Raw genomic sequence first — 15,179 nt, 5'->3', positions numbered from 1 at the left:
TGAGTAAAGTAGCTTTGCGTTGAGACTCATACGAAATGAAGGCACAGCTCCACGCATTCTTCAACTCCGTAGCACATGGTGAGAGATCAGCTTCACGCTCCGGTTGATTTAATACCGCGGAAACTTATTGATATCACTTTTTTGCAAGAGACTGGGTTGGCGCCAAACAAATTGCAAGCTTCGGCTTGCGCACATACGCTATCTGGCGGAAATCACAGAAACACACAACCCTAAGGCCCAGCTATTAACGCCATCTGGGAATGATCCAGGGAAACATTCACACGCCATAAAAGAAATTTAAGAGATTCAGGAAAGTACCTGCATGTGTCTGTCCCTCTGATTTTACATTTCTTACGATCTTAGCAGAAACTGTTTTATATAAGTTTGTGTTGATGGGAACAAAGGATCTGTTCAGTTGGTGTCCTTTAGACTACCTTGCCTAGCACCGAACAGACAAAGTCTGTTAAAGAAAATTTAAACTCCCTGCTTAAGAATGTGTAGATAATATTTGAGTATAACATCACAATGAGGCTCTTCTGCAGTTATAACCGAATTCTTCGATTGTGCACTAAGTGCCCGTCTTTTAGAAGAAAAAAAAAGTAATGTCGACCTCCTGCCTAAAGGCCACGTGGTTAATAATCCACGTATTCTAGGCCTCCGTAATGAATGAGAAGACTAATGGTCAGTTTCATGCTCCAGCCACCTTGACCCTGATGCCTGGCACGAATCGGGCAGGAGGATGGATTGCGAAGTAAAAAAAATTCTTGCCCTTGTCAGAAATCAAACCCCGGTCGTCCAGTTCAGTCCAACTCTTTTTAATGCATTATCCTAGTGTGGACCGACGGTGATTTAGCGGTCAGAACGCTGGCCTTGTAATCCTGGGGTTCGATTCCCGGCGGTGCCCGAATTTATAACTTGTGTTGGGCAAGGCCGTGGTCTAGGCAACACGGAGTTTTCCTCCGTGGCATCCCAACAATTACTCCATTCACACACAGAAGAAGGCAATGGCAAACCACTTCTGGATCATCTGCCAAGAACGTATATGAACAGGTCCCAGTCCGAGAAAAGGATGGAAGGATCCTGTTCATATGGACCTGTCGGCAGACAAAACACTAAATAAAATAAAATAAAATCCTAGTGTAGCCTCGCAATTCTTTATCTTGCGGAAAGGTACGTCTTCCAGTAACATATAGGCCTATTTGCGTACTTGAGTATACAACGTATGTAGGCTATGTGAAACACTAAAAAATCTGTCGCTCTTAAAAAATTATACCGTTATTTTTACCTTCTGGACAGAACATAGCTGTAAGGTATTTTAGAAAGGAAATATGAAAACAGAAGAAACATCGTACCAAAAAAGAGGGCCTTCGAAAAGACTTGAAGCTTTCATGGCGATTGAATGCCTTCTCTGGCGATCAGCTATGTCAGCGCGAAATGAATTTACATGGAGATTAACATTCTCTCCATGCTGGCATGGCTAATCGCCCAAGACGACTTAAATGCCCGAATTTATAATTTCTTCTTTTATAGTCCAGTTATTCTGCGGTAAATTAAAATGAAACTGACGTATCATTGAAAAATGTACATAACATTTTAGTCAATAAATCTGAGTTGAAGGAAATACTTCAGACTGACACGCGAGGATTTTTGGCATATTTTAATTGACCTTGAAAAACGAGCTGTAATGATCTATTGTGAATTGAAGTAGCTCACAACAAGATTTTGTGTATACTATCGTGGATATTTGGTTCCCAAAAGACGCAGAAAATTACGTGGCCAGCTAACTGCCCAGGAAGACAATGGAGACATCATAACCGTAAACTGAAAGCGACTGTCCTCCTTACCATTCTACTATGTTTGCTTGTAATGTACATTAAATTTAAATCGGGGGGTGTGTACATATGTGACGAATTATCAACGTAATACAGCCAACAGCTGTTGGAATGACGTCATTGCATGAGAGATACAATTACACTCTTCCGATGTAAACTTTGTTTGGTTGGAGATTAGAATATACACGTCTAACGGAAAATTTCTCGCGCGGCGCCAGAAGTGAATCAGTTTCCTGTACTGCTTCTCATCTCTGTGGAAGGATACTGGCTCGTGACTTCAAGAGGCGTTCATCATGGTCTCCTACTTTAAATGGGACATAAGAGGCCTTGGCCCCATCAATGAAAAAGAAAGATTACTCCCACCACCGCCACTGACGAGACGACGCCAAGGTACTGGTCTTAGTTTTAATTTCATGATAATTACACCCTCGATTGTACAGACATTTATCCCGTTTAATATAGTGGGTCTGGCCGTTACTGCGCCCACATTTAGGTTTCTGACAGACATTCCGTATTCACCGCCGTGAGAACCTCAAATCCAACTTAGAAATTTGTAGGTTAAGTCCATAACGTATTCAGACTTACAAAATCATTCATATAAATACTTGTATTTTTATTTCACAAGTGTTTGTAAGTTCATTATAAATGCTGATAGTTTAGTGAGTGAAGAAACTTCCTAAGGGTTAGACGAATGGGGTTCGATTCCGGGCAGGGACTTTTCTCTTCGCTGCGTTTACACGGCGAAGGTTTGTAGAATACAGTCTGGGATCATAGTCAGGTACCTGCGTATAAACGGTCCGCGAGTTCCCCCACTCTCCTAGTACGTAAATCGAGCTATCTGCTTCAATCTGTAGCGCCAGACTTTGAAATCTTATTGCAAAATGCAAGTTTTCAAAACAACAACTGTGTCAGATACAGGAGAAGTATTAAAATAATATGTAACTCTGAAATGAAATGTGCGTATTTGAATACAATTTGAATTAAACTGTACTGAAGTAATTTATCGATTATGAGTAAGTACTGTTGCAGATAACAAAAACTGTCTGTTTTTAAAATTAATGTCAGGAGAAGATTCTTTGCACTTGGGTCCAAAGTGAGAATTATTTTTGGCTCGAGGGAACAAAAAAAGTTGGACCAATATGTTTTATAGCATTACATGTGGGATTCAGTGGAAGGTCCTAAAATTTTAGTATGCAGCTGAATGAGAGATCAAGAGTAAAATTTGAAACGGTAACAAATTCGGTGGCCTCTGCATTCCACCAGACCATAGATTGTGTACATAAATAAGAGCAATAAAATTTACTAAAATATCTATGGCATGATTTACAATAAACTGTTTGTACTCAATCCTGGGGTCTCGGGTTCGATTCCCGGCGGTGCCCGAATTTATAACTTGTGTTGGGCAAGGCCGTGGTCTAGGCAACACGGAGTTTTCCTCCTTGGCATCCCAACAATTACTCCATTCACACACAGAAGAAGGCAATGGCAAACCACTTCTGGATCATCTGCCAAGAACGTATATGAACAGGTCCCAGTCCGAGAAAAGGATGGAAGGATCCTGTTCATATGGACCTGTCGTCAGACAGAACACTAAATAATAATAAGATGAGGTGGGCTAGCGGTTAGAACGGTGGCCTTGTAATCCTGGGGTCTCGGGTTAGATTCCCGGCGGTGCCCGAATTTATAACTTGTGTTGGGCAAGGCCGTGGTCTAGGCAACACGGAGTTTTCCTCCGTGGCATCCCAACAATTACTCCATTCACACACAGAAGAAGGCAATGGCAAACCACTTCTGGATCATCTGTCAAGAACGTATATGAACAGGTCCTAGTCCGAGAAAAGGATGGAAGGATCCTGTTCATATGGACCTGTCCTCAGACAGAACACTAAATAAATAAACTCAAGAATTGAATTGAGTTTTGTGCAGAGTTGGTTGATAAAACAGTATAAATATTAAAATGGAGTAATTATTAGATATTTAACACGCGCAATAGTAATGCTACCATTTGAATAAAACTGATGGAATATGCAGACTCCTGTATAGGTTGGAGAAAATGTGGATATCGGTTCAATAAATAATTACTATATTAACATTCACTGAACAACGAGGGCACATTACATAAACTCATTAACGGGACCGATTTATGCAGCGATACAATAACAGCTTTCATTACGTACCTTACGTCACAATTCCACGAACGTAATATATATACAGGGCAAGTTATTTTATTTTACATACTTGGGAAATACATTTTCAGATCACAAAAATGATATCAAATTATATAAATATAATTAGCTGAATGGCAAACGTGACAATTGATACGAAATTGCGTTTACACAATATTACCTCAAAATCAGCACTCAGTTACAGCAGTGAAATATGGTGTGTTCTGTTATGGGTCTTAAGGAAAAATCACGCCAGGGTAAGAGCACGCAGGTTTTTCGTTCACGAGCTGTGAGCGAACGAGCAAACAAAGACGTCAACCCGCAATTATCGACTTTACATACGACGAACAGAGTGCGCATTATTTACTAACGGGAAATACGACAGTTTCTTACAAATTCATCTTCTAGAACTGAGGACAGTTCTCGGGATTGTGGCCGCAGTTAATCAAATCCTTACCCAGAAACAGAATTTGCCTTAGCGCCATTCTTCCCTAGTGCTTACTATCCGAACTACAGAAAACATCTTTGCCGGGATTCGAAGAAAGAAACAATTTTTCTTCGTGTCTCTTCTCATTATTTTTAAATTTATTTCCTTCTTACAGAGAACACATTTAATATTAATTGTTGAATTTTTACAGGAAGAATGGAATGTAACCAAATTATAACATAGAGTAATTCTCTTTGTATTATTTTCAACTACCAACATTGTAAATATCGAAGGACAATGGTTAGCTTTTATATGAACACTTTGTAAGAAAATGTTTTGGAATTTATAAATCACACATTGACATTGTTGTATTTCATTAGTATGCATTGCCGTCAACAATAAGCTTTTCTTAGTCTGAAAAGAACTGAGCTGTGAATCGCTTTTAGAAGAAGTGCGTCTTAGACAGAATCCTTTTGTGCTATTGAAGAATAGTGCCTTACACTCTCTGAATTTTGTTATTAATTGAATTGTTTATTGCTGGTGGACATCTAGTTCCCTTCCCGTGAACGAAGAGACAGGTAAAGACATTTTTATTTAATTTTTACTATTATTTATCAACATGTGTTTGTTAATACTTATGAAAACTCGCAAGAAAATTAAGCTAGTTTCTTTCTTTCTAACACAATTTCAAATAATGTTAGACTGACTTTTGTTATTTACGGAAAAAATTGATTGCAACTGTATATTCCAGTAAACAATTAGAAATTCAAATGCATAAAAGAACAAGGCATGTTTAGTAGCCGAAAATCTTGGTGAAACAGTTAGAACCCTTAAGAATCTGGTGGTAAGTCTGTGTACCACCTGCTTTCACGATTAATAACCCTTCATTGTGTATTTGTGGGTTTCGTGTGATTCTCAGGGTAAACGGCGATCATTTTTTGACGTAAATACGTTTATATGGAAGAGTCAGTGTCATTCCGCAAAAAGTGTAACAAAAATGTGTAAGATGGTTACCTAGAAAACGTCATCTGTTTACTCGGTATTTTTGTTACCTAGGAAACGTTACATTACAGTACATTTCATTACATTACATTACTTTACATTACATTCATCTACCACAGACCCATCTTAAGCGTAACTAATTCAAATTAAATAAGCAATGTCTTAATCAAACTTTACTCAATTGTAAAGCATGTATAAAGGAAATATTTAGAATAAAGCCAATATATAAACTTCCTTTCCGTATAGACGTATTTACGTCTAATTCTCCGGAACCGTGGTTCCACTGAAAACTTTTTAAACGTCATTAACCGATTGATCTTTGTATTGGTGATGTGTAGTGTTTTCTTTGCGGTACGGACTGAATACTTAGATAATATTTAGACGATCTTCGGCTTCAGATGGTTAATAAACGGGGGTACATATTGAGAAAAATAATTCGAAATCTTTACATTTCTTGATACATCAACTTTGTTAAAGCTTCTTTGCCAGTTGTGAATTTGTTTTATATATGCAGTAGAATTGTGTCTCAACAAAGTGTAAAACACTCCATGTTTTTTTACCGAAGAAACTATAATTGTTACGTCATGGTTTTGGCCAACATTGTTATATTTTATTGATATTTATTGACGTCAACAATCGCTTTTCGTTACTGTGGAAACAAATGGTCTGGGAATCGCTTGTGGAAAAATTGCGTCATACACAAGGTACTTTTGGGCAATTGAAAACCTTTGAAAATAATCCAATATACACATTTCATACGCATTATTAAGATATTTCGTTATCATCGGTTGTTCTTGAGATATAATTTGTGGATACATTGTAAAAAAGAAAGATACAACCCTCAGACTTTTCCGTGGAGCATTACTTGACAACAGGGACAATATTGTTATATAAATGAATCTGCAGTTGGAAACCGAGTGAGAAGTTCTAAGATAACCCTGTCGAACTGACACGCCAGACGTTACAAAGACTTATTTGCATAGCTTTTATCATAGCAGCACGATTACAAATGAAAGAAACAGTCGCTGAACTGTCCTTAACGTCAAACACTTTTTAGAATGCACGGAAGTGAGATTGATTCATCAAGGATACGATTACATTTATCCAGTTCAGTAATAATTGAAAGGTATTGTTTATTTCTTCAATGTTGTTGGTACGGGCGACTGGTTTCCCCACTCCGGATGTCAATTATGTTTCAGGGATTACAACTGTTAAAAAAACAATCAGCATATTTTCGTTAAATATTTTTGTTACCCTAAAAGAGAACATCTAGTGACCTTCGCTCAGTACCTAGTTTAAAATTTTGTGTTGCAAGCTTTGGAGGCAAATTCTTATATCCTTCCAGCTTCCTCAGATTCTCCATCTCTGGTCTTGTCGTTAGGATACCACAACTGGCCCTAACAATGCATAAAGCGATCTGTGCCCATCGCTGTTTTGTAGAATGGCAACCATTTAATGCACAAAGCGATCGCTAAACGGAAAAGCTTTGGCGATTTTTCGTTAACTGAGTCTTGACGTGAATTTACTGCAGACACAGATCTTCCGCAAGCAAGGGTAATCATGCCTTCACATAAGTAATACCCCTGGCAAATATTAAAGTACAATTACGTAAGTTTTTAACGGCAGTGTTAAGTAACGTTTGATTGTATAGGTTATTTTAACGATAGTTTTCAATGTTTATCTGTCATTTCATATGAGTATGAGACTTAGCCTCCTTCTCCGAAGGAAGATTAAGTAACTTATGTTTATCTTCTGAGTCACGTATTTTGTCCATCAGCTTCATTAACCACGGAATTTATGGTTTTATGCAGTTTGTTTTTACACTGTTCATTAGCTTTGTAACAACACATTTTTATCTGCAGTAAGAAAACACCAAGGTCAATGAGGCATGCAGAATTTCAACGAATGTAATCCTATTTTAATTACGGCACAGAATTTACTGTTGGTGAATTAGAAGTGAAACCATTAGACTAACACGAATATCATGGAGTTGCAACGAAAAATTATAAATTGTATTAATTCTTAATGTAAGACCCATTAATATCAACAGCCTTCGCCCTTAATCAAAATGCCCGATAGGCCGACCAAGATTCGAAATGAATGCCTCCTGAATACAAGTGTAAAGTTTTGTCTTTGTAGGCTTTTGTTTATAAGTTATAACAGTATGAGTTCCAGCTGCCGAAATAATGTTTAAATATTCAGTTCTTACCTGAAAGAAAACACAGTTCGTCTCTGTTACAAAGATTAATTTGTCATTGCTGTTTAAGGAAGTAATAACTGTTAATTCTGAAAATCACACCAAACCCACAAAGGTACTCAGTGGGTAAAATGCTGAGTTACTGAATTTTTAAGCAGACAGTAGCCACATAGTTGTCACCGTGTTTTAAAGGGTTAATTAGAGTTTTAGGAAGAGGGAAAGATACATAGAAATCGGGATGATTGTTAATGGTATTACAATTAATTGAAACATGATTTCACTTCACTGTTAACACAGATATAACTGTAAATCAAAGCTCTTTAGTTCTGGAAATTAGATCAGCGTACCACTGCGTATAGATCACACTTAAATCAGAATTGTAAAGATATAAAATTTACATATATATTTATTATTCAAGTCATATACACAAACTTTTAAATTATTGATGTTAAAATTTAAAATTTAAAATTGATATTCTGCGCCATTCATCGTTATCTCGATGTTACAATGTTGCGCTTTAATACTTCTACATGTTTCGATGTCATAGCATCATCTTCAGGTTTTTATATTTAAAACTATTCTATATTTATTAATGCAAGCTTTTCGTTGATTGTAGATTGTAGATTACTATTGTGGGTGTTTTCTTTGGTCTTCTTATTATTTTGCATATTATGTTGCATATTATGTTAGTTGTTCATTGTTCATGAGATTGATGTGCAGTGTGTCCCCGTCTGATCAGGTGAATGTCAGTTTGTGTATATGACTTGAATAATAAATATATATGTGAATTTTAAACACAAACATGACGCATCAAAACTATAAACTATAAATATAAAATTTACTGTGTTACATTACTTCATTTGAAAGCAAGAAAAATTACGACTGGAAATAGCTTCAGTTTCTTGCAAACACATTTTTTAGCCTGAATTCTTATTTGTAAGTGCAATTGATACGAAACGAAACCGAACGAATAAATTCGTAATAAGCTTTGAAGTCTGAAGTGCGTCAGTCTGGACTTTGGTTCACACTGCCAGGAAATTTCCAAAGATACCAATCAATGATATTAGCATCGTATCCAGCAAGAAAAACAAGAAATGTGACAGCTGTTAACTATCTTTGCTATCAGCGATTGAATTCAGGTATGTATGTCACGAAATGCGGTGCACAGGTCCCCACGTTTAAATACTTACACGCCTGATTTATTTTGCAAGGAAAGTGAAAATTACGAACTTATCATGTTCGTGTTTGTATGTGCGTAAACATCGGCATATTTTAACTAAATGCTTTGTCTTCGTGAAACTCGGTTTAAACATCTTTTCACTGGATGTGAGCATTAGAATCATGTAAAGGTGTTTCTATCCGTCTGTCGTCCCACATGCCACAGGTCGGAATTACTTAACGGATTTTATTGAAAACAAACGTCGCGATCCAGTGGTTAGCACTCCTGCATCTTATTCGGGATGCCCCAGATTCAAATCTCACCCCGCACATCGATTATAATGATTGAAATTTTGCTTATTTTACTCAGTCACTCCAGGCCAATACCGGTATATGACAGCATTCATCCCAGTTAATCATTATACCATTCGACGCTAAGCTTATGTATATAAAAACCTACATATGTGATGTCAAATAACTTATGAGTAAATATATAAATAAAATGTTGTTGATATTTTGCGTCAGGAGACCGAAGGAAATTGTGTAGTGAGAAGCACCTTAATTTGTACTGTTCACAAAATATTAATAGGATTATCAAATCAAGTAGACAACAGTAGAACACATGAGAAAATAAAATAAGTTCATACAAAAGTTTAGTCAGAAAACTTGAAGGGAATATACGACTTTTGAGACCTTGGAGTAAGAGGGAGGACTGTATTAAAAATTTATTATTTATTTAGTGTTCTGTCTGACGACAGGTCCATATGAACAGGATCCTTCCATCCTTTTCTCGGATTGGGACTTGTTCATATACGTTCTTGGCAGATGATCCAGAAGTGGTTTGCCATTGCCTTCTTCTGTGTGTGAATGGAGTAATTGTTGGGATGCCACGGAGGAAAACTCCGTGTTGCCTAGACCACGGCCTTGCCCAACACAAGTTATAAATTCGGGCACCGCCGGGAATCTAACCCGAGACCCCCAGGATTACAAGACCAGCGTTCTAACCGCTAGACCACCGTGGCGGTCCGTATTAAAAATAGTCCTTAAATAAATATGGTGTTAGAGTGTGGACTGTGTCAGACTGGCTCGGGATAAAGCTAGCTTGTTCTGTAATAATATGAATCCGTACGTAGCGAAAATCTGATATTTCTGCTACATAAGCACCTGTTCAAAAGAGACTGAGAACCTCCGGACGAGACGAAATGGTGATACATAAGTCAGGTCATGGGGCGAATGTCTGCATTCTGCATGCTCTAGAAGGCATTGTTGCGAATTATCTTTGTCGGATTGTCGTGTATGCCAAGTCGGACTCATTATAACCTTTGCTCTACTGGCAATCACACAAATAAACCCTGACTATCTACTGCAGAGTTTATAAATATAATTTCTTGTTCATCGTTTTTGTACATTTTACCTTGACCCTAAAAATAAAGATTTTTACGGTCGGTGGTTTTAAGCAATCTAGAATCTTTGTTCCAAAGTTCCATTACTTTATTTAACAAAAAAGATAACGTCGTATTGAAGTGACTGTAAAATATTTATAACCCTGGTTACCATGAGTGATTGCAATCATGTATAAGCAACTAAATAACCTATTTAAATTGCTTTTTCAACCAGAAACCAGTGAACTGAAGACAAGGTTCTTCCTTATCCTGCACACGACACTTACATAACGGCATATCCATTTAATTTTGTGACAATACACAATACAAAATGAAACTCAGTGAGCTGTGTCAGTGCTAACGTGCCTGATTTTTAAGTCGATAATGTCCAGTTTTAATATTGGCTACCAGTCACCTCCTTTACACTTCAACTCTCCTTTAATTTTAAGCTAACAATATTATTTAAGGAAACTATTAATTTCGCATGTTGTTCACATTGGAGATAATCCCCGATAAACTGAAAATAATGAACAACGCAGCTGCCGTTAGCTATTTAAAATTTCGTCCGATAAACGTCGATGTTCATTATGAATTTATTGGTTCAGTTTTCTTTTTACATTAATTGTACTTACAGATGAAGACAATTTAAAGGCTTCGAAAATTTGTTAGAATTTTTCAATAGGTTGTTATATTCTTGATTTAAGATGGAAGAAACTGAAGCTATTTACATCTGTCTCTTTTTACTTTGCGTCAAATGATTTGCTTTATTCTTCAACATTAAATTAACCATAAGAACCAAGAGTTACATCTTTACAATATTTTTAATGCGATCTGTGCACGGTGACATTCATAGGTTTCCTTAATAGCACGCGATAGGTTTAAAACGTTAAAAGAAAATCCCGTACTAAGTAAAGGTCATTTACAATTATTGTAAAGCCATCAATAATCTGAATCTGTGTTGTCTGAATTGAAACTCCGGTATTAGACCCACGTGTTAACTGTTTGGTTTCTGAAGAGAATGTACTTTCCTATTTATTACGCGATCGTATAAAAGTTCAAATGTCTTGCTTTGCATGAAATATAAATCACTGCAATATCAAATACCGACACACTTATGATAGAGAATTAATGTAACCTTGCAGTTATCTCTAATAATATCGTGGTTCAAGACTAAGTTCATTAGCCGTATTCACAAGCGGTGGAAAAACATTTTTCTTGGTTTCTATTATGCTCTTTGAGTACTTACAGGTGCTTAGCAAGGAGTGTATAAAATGAGTGCTTGCACTACTTTATTTATATGATCACTCGGAAGATCTAGGCGTAGATGGAGGATAATATTAAAATGGAGCTTACAAAAGTATTTTTTGGAGTGTAGATTGGACACACAGCTGGCTGGGTTTAGGGGTTGGTGACGACCTCTTGCGAACACGTTAATAAATCCTTCGGGTTACACGCAGGGCGAGGAATTTATGATTAGCTGAGCGTACTATTAACTTCTCAAGAAGGACGCCTTGTTGAGGAAATGTTTCAAATCCTTCACTTATCTTATTTATTCCACCGCATAAGTTTGCAAGACTTCCACACTGGTAGTATTAATGGCAGGAAAATAACAGTGCAAAACTAGACTGGCATCTAGTGGCATAACATTCATTTGAAGTTTTACGAAAATCCGCCACTTGGTTCGAAAGTTATTAGTGCGGGACATGAATATTTACGTTATGTCGTAAGTTGATCTTCGCTTATGAAAAGGAAAAAATTGTGTTAATTAAAAGAGTAAAATAACACAAAATTCCTTTCAGTAAAACGTTGCCTGAATAATATTTACTTAAACGCTGCATAATTTAAGATTGACGAAAGTAAGGCACTGAATGTCTCAAGAACATTTGTCAGTAATCTAATCACGTGGTGTCTGAGAGACGGATTGATTGTTTGGAAGAAACAAGAATGTGAAAGATTATGAATAAAATATTGGGTTGTTCGTTAAGATAAAGCACTTACCAAAATAATCGGCTCACGTTATTTAATCTACTTTCAAATTGTGTCAAATGGAGGAAATTCCGCATAGAATTATAAGTAACCTACAGAAGATAACTTGAAGTCATGACAAATCTGAAGAGAGGACCACTTGGTGTAAATACCTTGACACCTTTTAAAAAAATATGTTTGCATTTAAGTTACACTTTCATTTGGAAGGAGTGTTCTGTCTAATGGCATAGACCTACCAACCTGTAAGTACTTAACACATTTCAAAGCAAAGACCACGATATTGAATATCTTACTAACTGAATGGTGTATATCTTCCTTCAGCACCAATTCGACGGACGACGTATGTCAAAATGCGGACTGTTTATGAAGTGTTCGGAGCAGAAAATGAGCAAAGAAATATGCATCTATTGCAATTGTTAACCACATTCATACAGCGAAATTTGACGTTTTCAGATGGTGGCGGTAATGATGTCATCTGGGTTCTGGCGCCGTGTGGACGGGTCGGTAGATGCCAACGTTTAAGAGGGACGTACTGTCTCCATCTTCGGGGGCTGAATATGAGGGATTATATAGAGTAGCAGGAAGTCGTCTGAAGGAATGGGTCAGTCAGGGCGGAATGACGGGTTGGCATCTACCGACCAATCCACACGACGCCAAAACCCATAACAAAAGAAATCTAAATGCGAGAATAAGCATATAAATATTAACTGCAGTATTTGTATGCTATAATAAAAAGTGGAACAAAATAAGGCGAAGAATTTAACATTTTCTAAAGGCATAAAAATATAAGGTGAAAAGAAGTAGAAAGAGAGAAAATGATTAAAAGGAGGGAGATAAATTATCATCTGAAGATGGCTATCGTCTGATAGAAGTACGAGTGCCAGAACACAAGACAAAGAAGAAGAAGGAGAAGAACAAATTCAGAATATTGCAGCAGTCACACTTCATCTGTTTTCAGCATTGAACACGATGGTTGATTTTTATAGAAAAAATCTGTAATAAATGATCACAGATTTTAGAACAGAACCGCTATATGAAGGACAGTCATGGTTATGCATTTTAGAATGAAAGTTCCTAACGGATTTTGGGAGGACAAAAAGTATAACTTAACGATTAATTCACCTTAAGAAACAATCAGTTCAGCTCACAATAATACACATTTATCGATTATAATGTACGTACTAGTTAAAGCGTCCGTTTCCGCCTTGTTTTTTTTCTTAAAATAAATTGTACCGAAATAATAAAATTACTTAAGTCACATTGCACATATTTTATAAGCTCTTACTTAATGCTTGCGTATGAGTATATTTTCTACATGCATTCTATAAAACATTTCATAATCAAAGTAAAACAGAAAACCGCAAATTAATCTCTTAGCTGACACATGATTGAGTGCAATGCAAAATATAAAGACTAAATTGTTCGCACTTATAAAGTTTTACAAAGAATTTCGGACGGAAAACAGAAAGTTTATTCGTATGTTACACAGAGTTAAAATCCTACAAATGAGTTTTAATGTTATCATTTCTTTAATGTAAGTTAATAAGCAAGATAAATATTTATTATTTACAAATTTAAATATTATACAAATATTTTTATATTTATCGTTTTAATTTCTTACAATATTTAATTCTTTGTAGAATATAAACTAATAATATGGCGGCAGATAAGTGATAAGTTATTCCAAAAAATTTATTAATAATACTAATAACAGAACCTAATTATGATAATACAGTTATGTAACATATCTACAATTCCAAGTATTAACACAGAAAACGTGGTTCGAATGGAATGCGATCATACGACCACCAGATGAGCTACGCTGCACGTCATTGCTGGACTGGAAACTTACATTACCTGAATACAACATTAAGAACACAAGGTTTTTCTTATTAGAAATGTGTGCAATAGGAAAGCACGAGCTATAAAATTCTACCCGCAACTCCTTGTTATTTAAGAAATGAAAGAGTTTAAAATACGAAAGGACATTACATCACTTTTTCTCGTTGTGATAAGTCTTGAAAATAAATTTATCGTTTTATGCATTAAACTGTTGCTTATTCAGGAAACAATGGTGGATATAGGTTTCGTTAGGTAGGTATCGTACATGATCATTCTAGCAACTACCCGACAGGATACGGTACATAATAGAAGACGGTGCAACCTACTGGAGATCTGGACACTCGTTTCAACAGATTTCAAGAATCTTCAAGAGTTTAACTGCAAAGAAAGTGTGAAGTGGCATGGAAAGGGGCCTTCACTTCGGTGGGACTTACCCGATCAGGCAGTTCTGGGAATTATTATTATTTATCTTAGTCACTTTGCCACCGAATCATTTCCTCGACATTTTAACGAGTTAAGGAAGATTTCACTTGTACCACTCGTGAATATGTAAACAATAAGAGCCATTTTGCACAACAAATTTCCCACGGAGAACAATTGCTCTTGAAATCTATTCTGCTTCGATGTACGATCCATTTTTTAACAAGTGTGGAACGATGCATTAAAAAAAAAGAACATGGCGGTTTGAATGATACAGACTATTCGCAAAATTTCGAAATTACTTCGGTATGAACGGTAATATAAATTCATACATAAGGAATTTGATTACTTCACCAGAATTTATTTAAGAAGTCAGGGTGAATAAGGGCGGTTTTATGAGAAGCCTTGTTCAATAAAAAGACAGACCTGAAATTTCATGCTCATTTTATTAGCGGGCTATCTGAACCAACAATTGTCATGTGAGTTATCAAATGTAAAATTTTTTAAGAATATTTCGGTCTAAAATAAAATTCGGTATCTTTGAAAAACAAAAGTGGAATTCTAAGTCTGTTCTATTTTGAAATTTCTGTACTCCCACTTTGTAATTCTGAATTAGAATTGCATCTTGATGCTGGTGTAGCTAAGTAACATTTGCTAAATGAAGTTGTTTTTGTTTGTTTGTCTTTCGACTGGTTTCATGCGGTCCTCCATTTTCGCCTATCTTGCGCCAATCTCTTCATTTCCACATCCTTAAAAATCTGCGTCACA

At 36.3% G+C, this 15,179-nt stretch overlaps 1 protein-coding gene across 6 annotated transcripts in view; it reads left to right on the top strand.

Moving 5' to 3' along the window:
* The window catches only part of LOC110837620 (dietary and metabolic glutamate transporter), a 60,280-nt gene that overhangs the window by 17,946 nt on the left and 27,155 nt on the right, over positions 1–15,179 (top strand). For 3 of the 6 annotated variants that reach the window (XM_022079938.2, XM_022079936.2, XM_022079935.2), the window contains exon 1: positions 4,835–5,002. The exons of 1 other annotated variant lie outside the window; for it this stretch is intronic. Coding sequence is in view for 1 of the 5 variants with exons in the window: in XM_022079933.2 (XP_021935625.1) it covers positions 2,126–2,222 (97 nt within the window). In the remaining 4 variants the exon portion in view is untranslated. Of the gene's footprint in view, positions 1–1,989; positions 2,223–4,834; positions 5,003–15,179 lie in introns of those variants that run through there. 2 more of the 6 variants (XM_022079933.2, XM_022079937.2) reach the window with 2 other exon arrangements.

The sequence above is a fragment of the Zootermopsis nevadensis genome, unplaced genomic scaffold (genome assembly GCF_977971745.1).
Source record: "Zootermopsis nevadensis isolate Lab colony 2312 unplaced genomic scaffold, Znev_1.0 Znev_ptg000003l, whole genome shotgun sequence".
Classification (NCBI taxonomy): domain Eukaryota; kingdom Metazoa; phylum Arthropoda; class Insecta; order Blattodea; family Termopsidae; genus Zootermopsis; species Zootermopsis nevadensis.
Note: the sequence above shows the minus strand (reverse complement) of the source record. Positions and strands in the feature narration are given on the sequence as shown.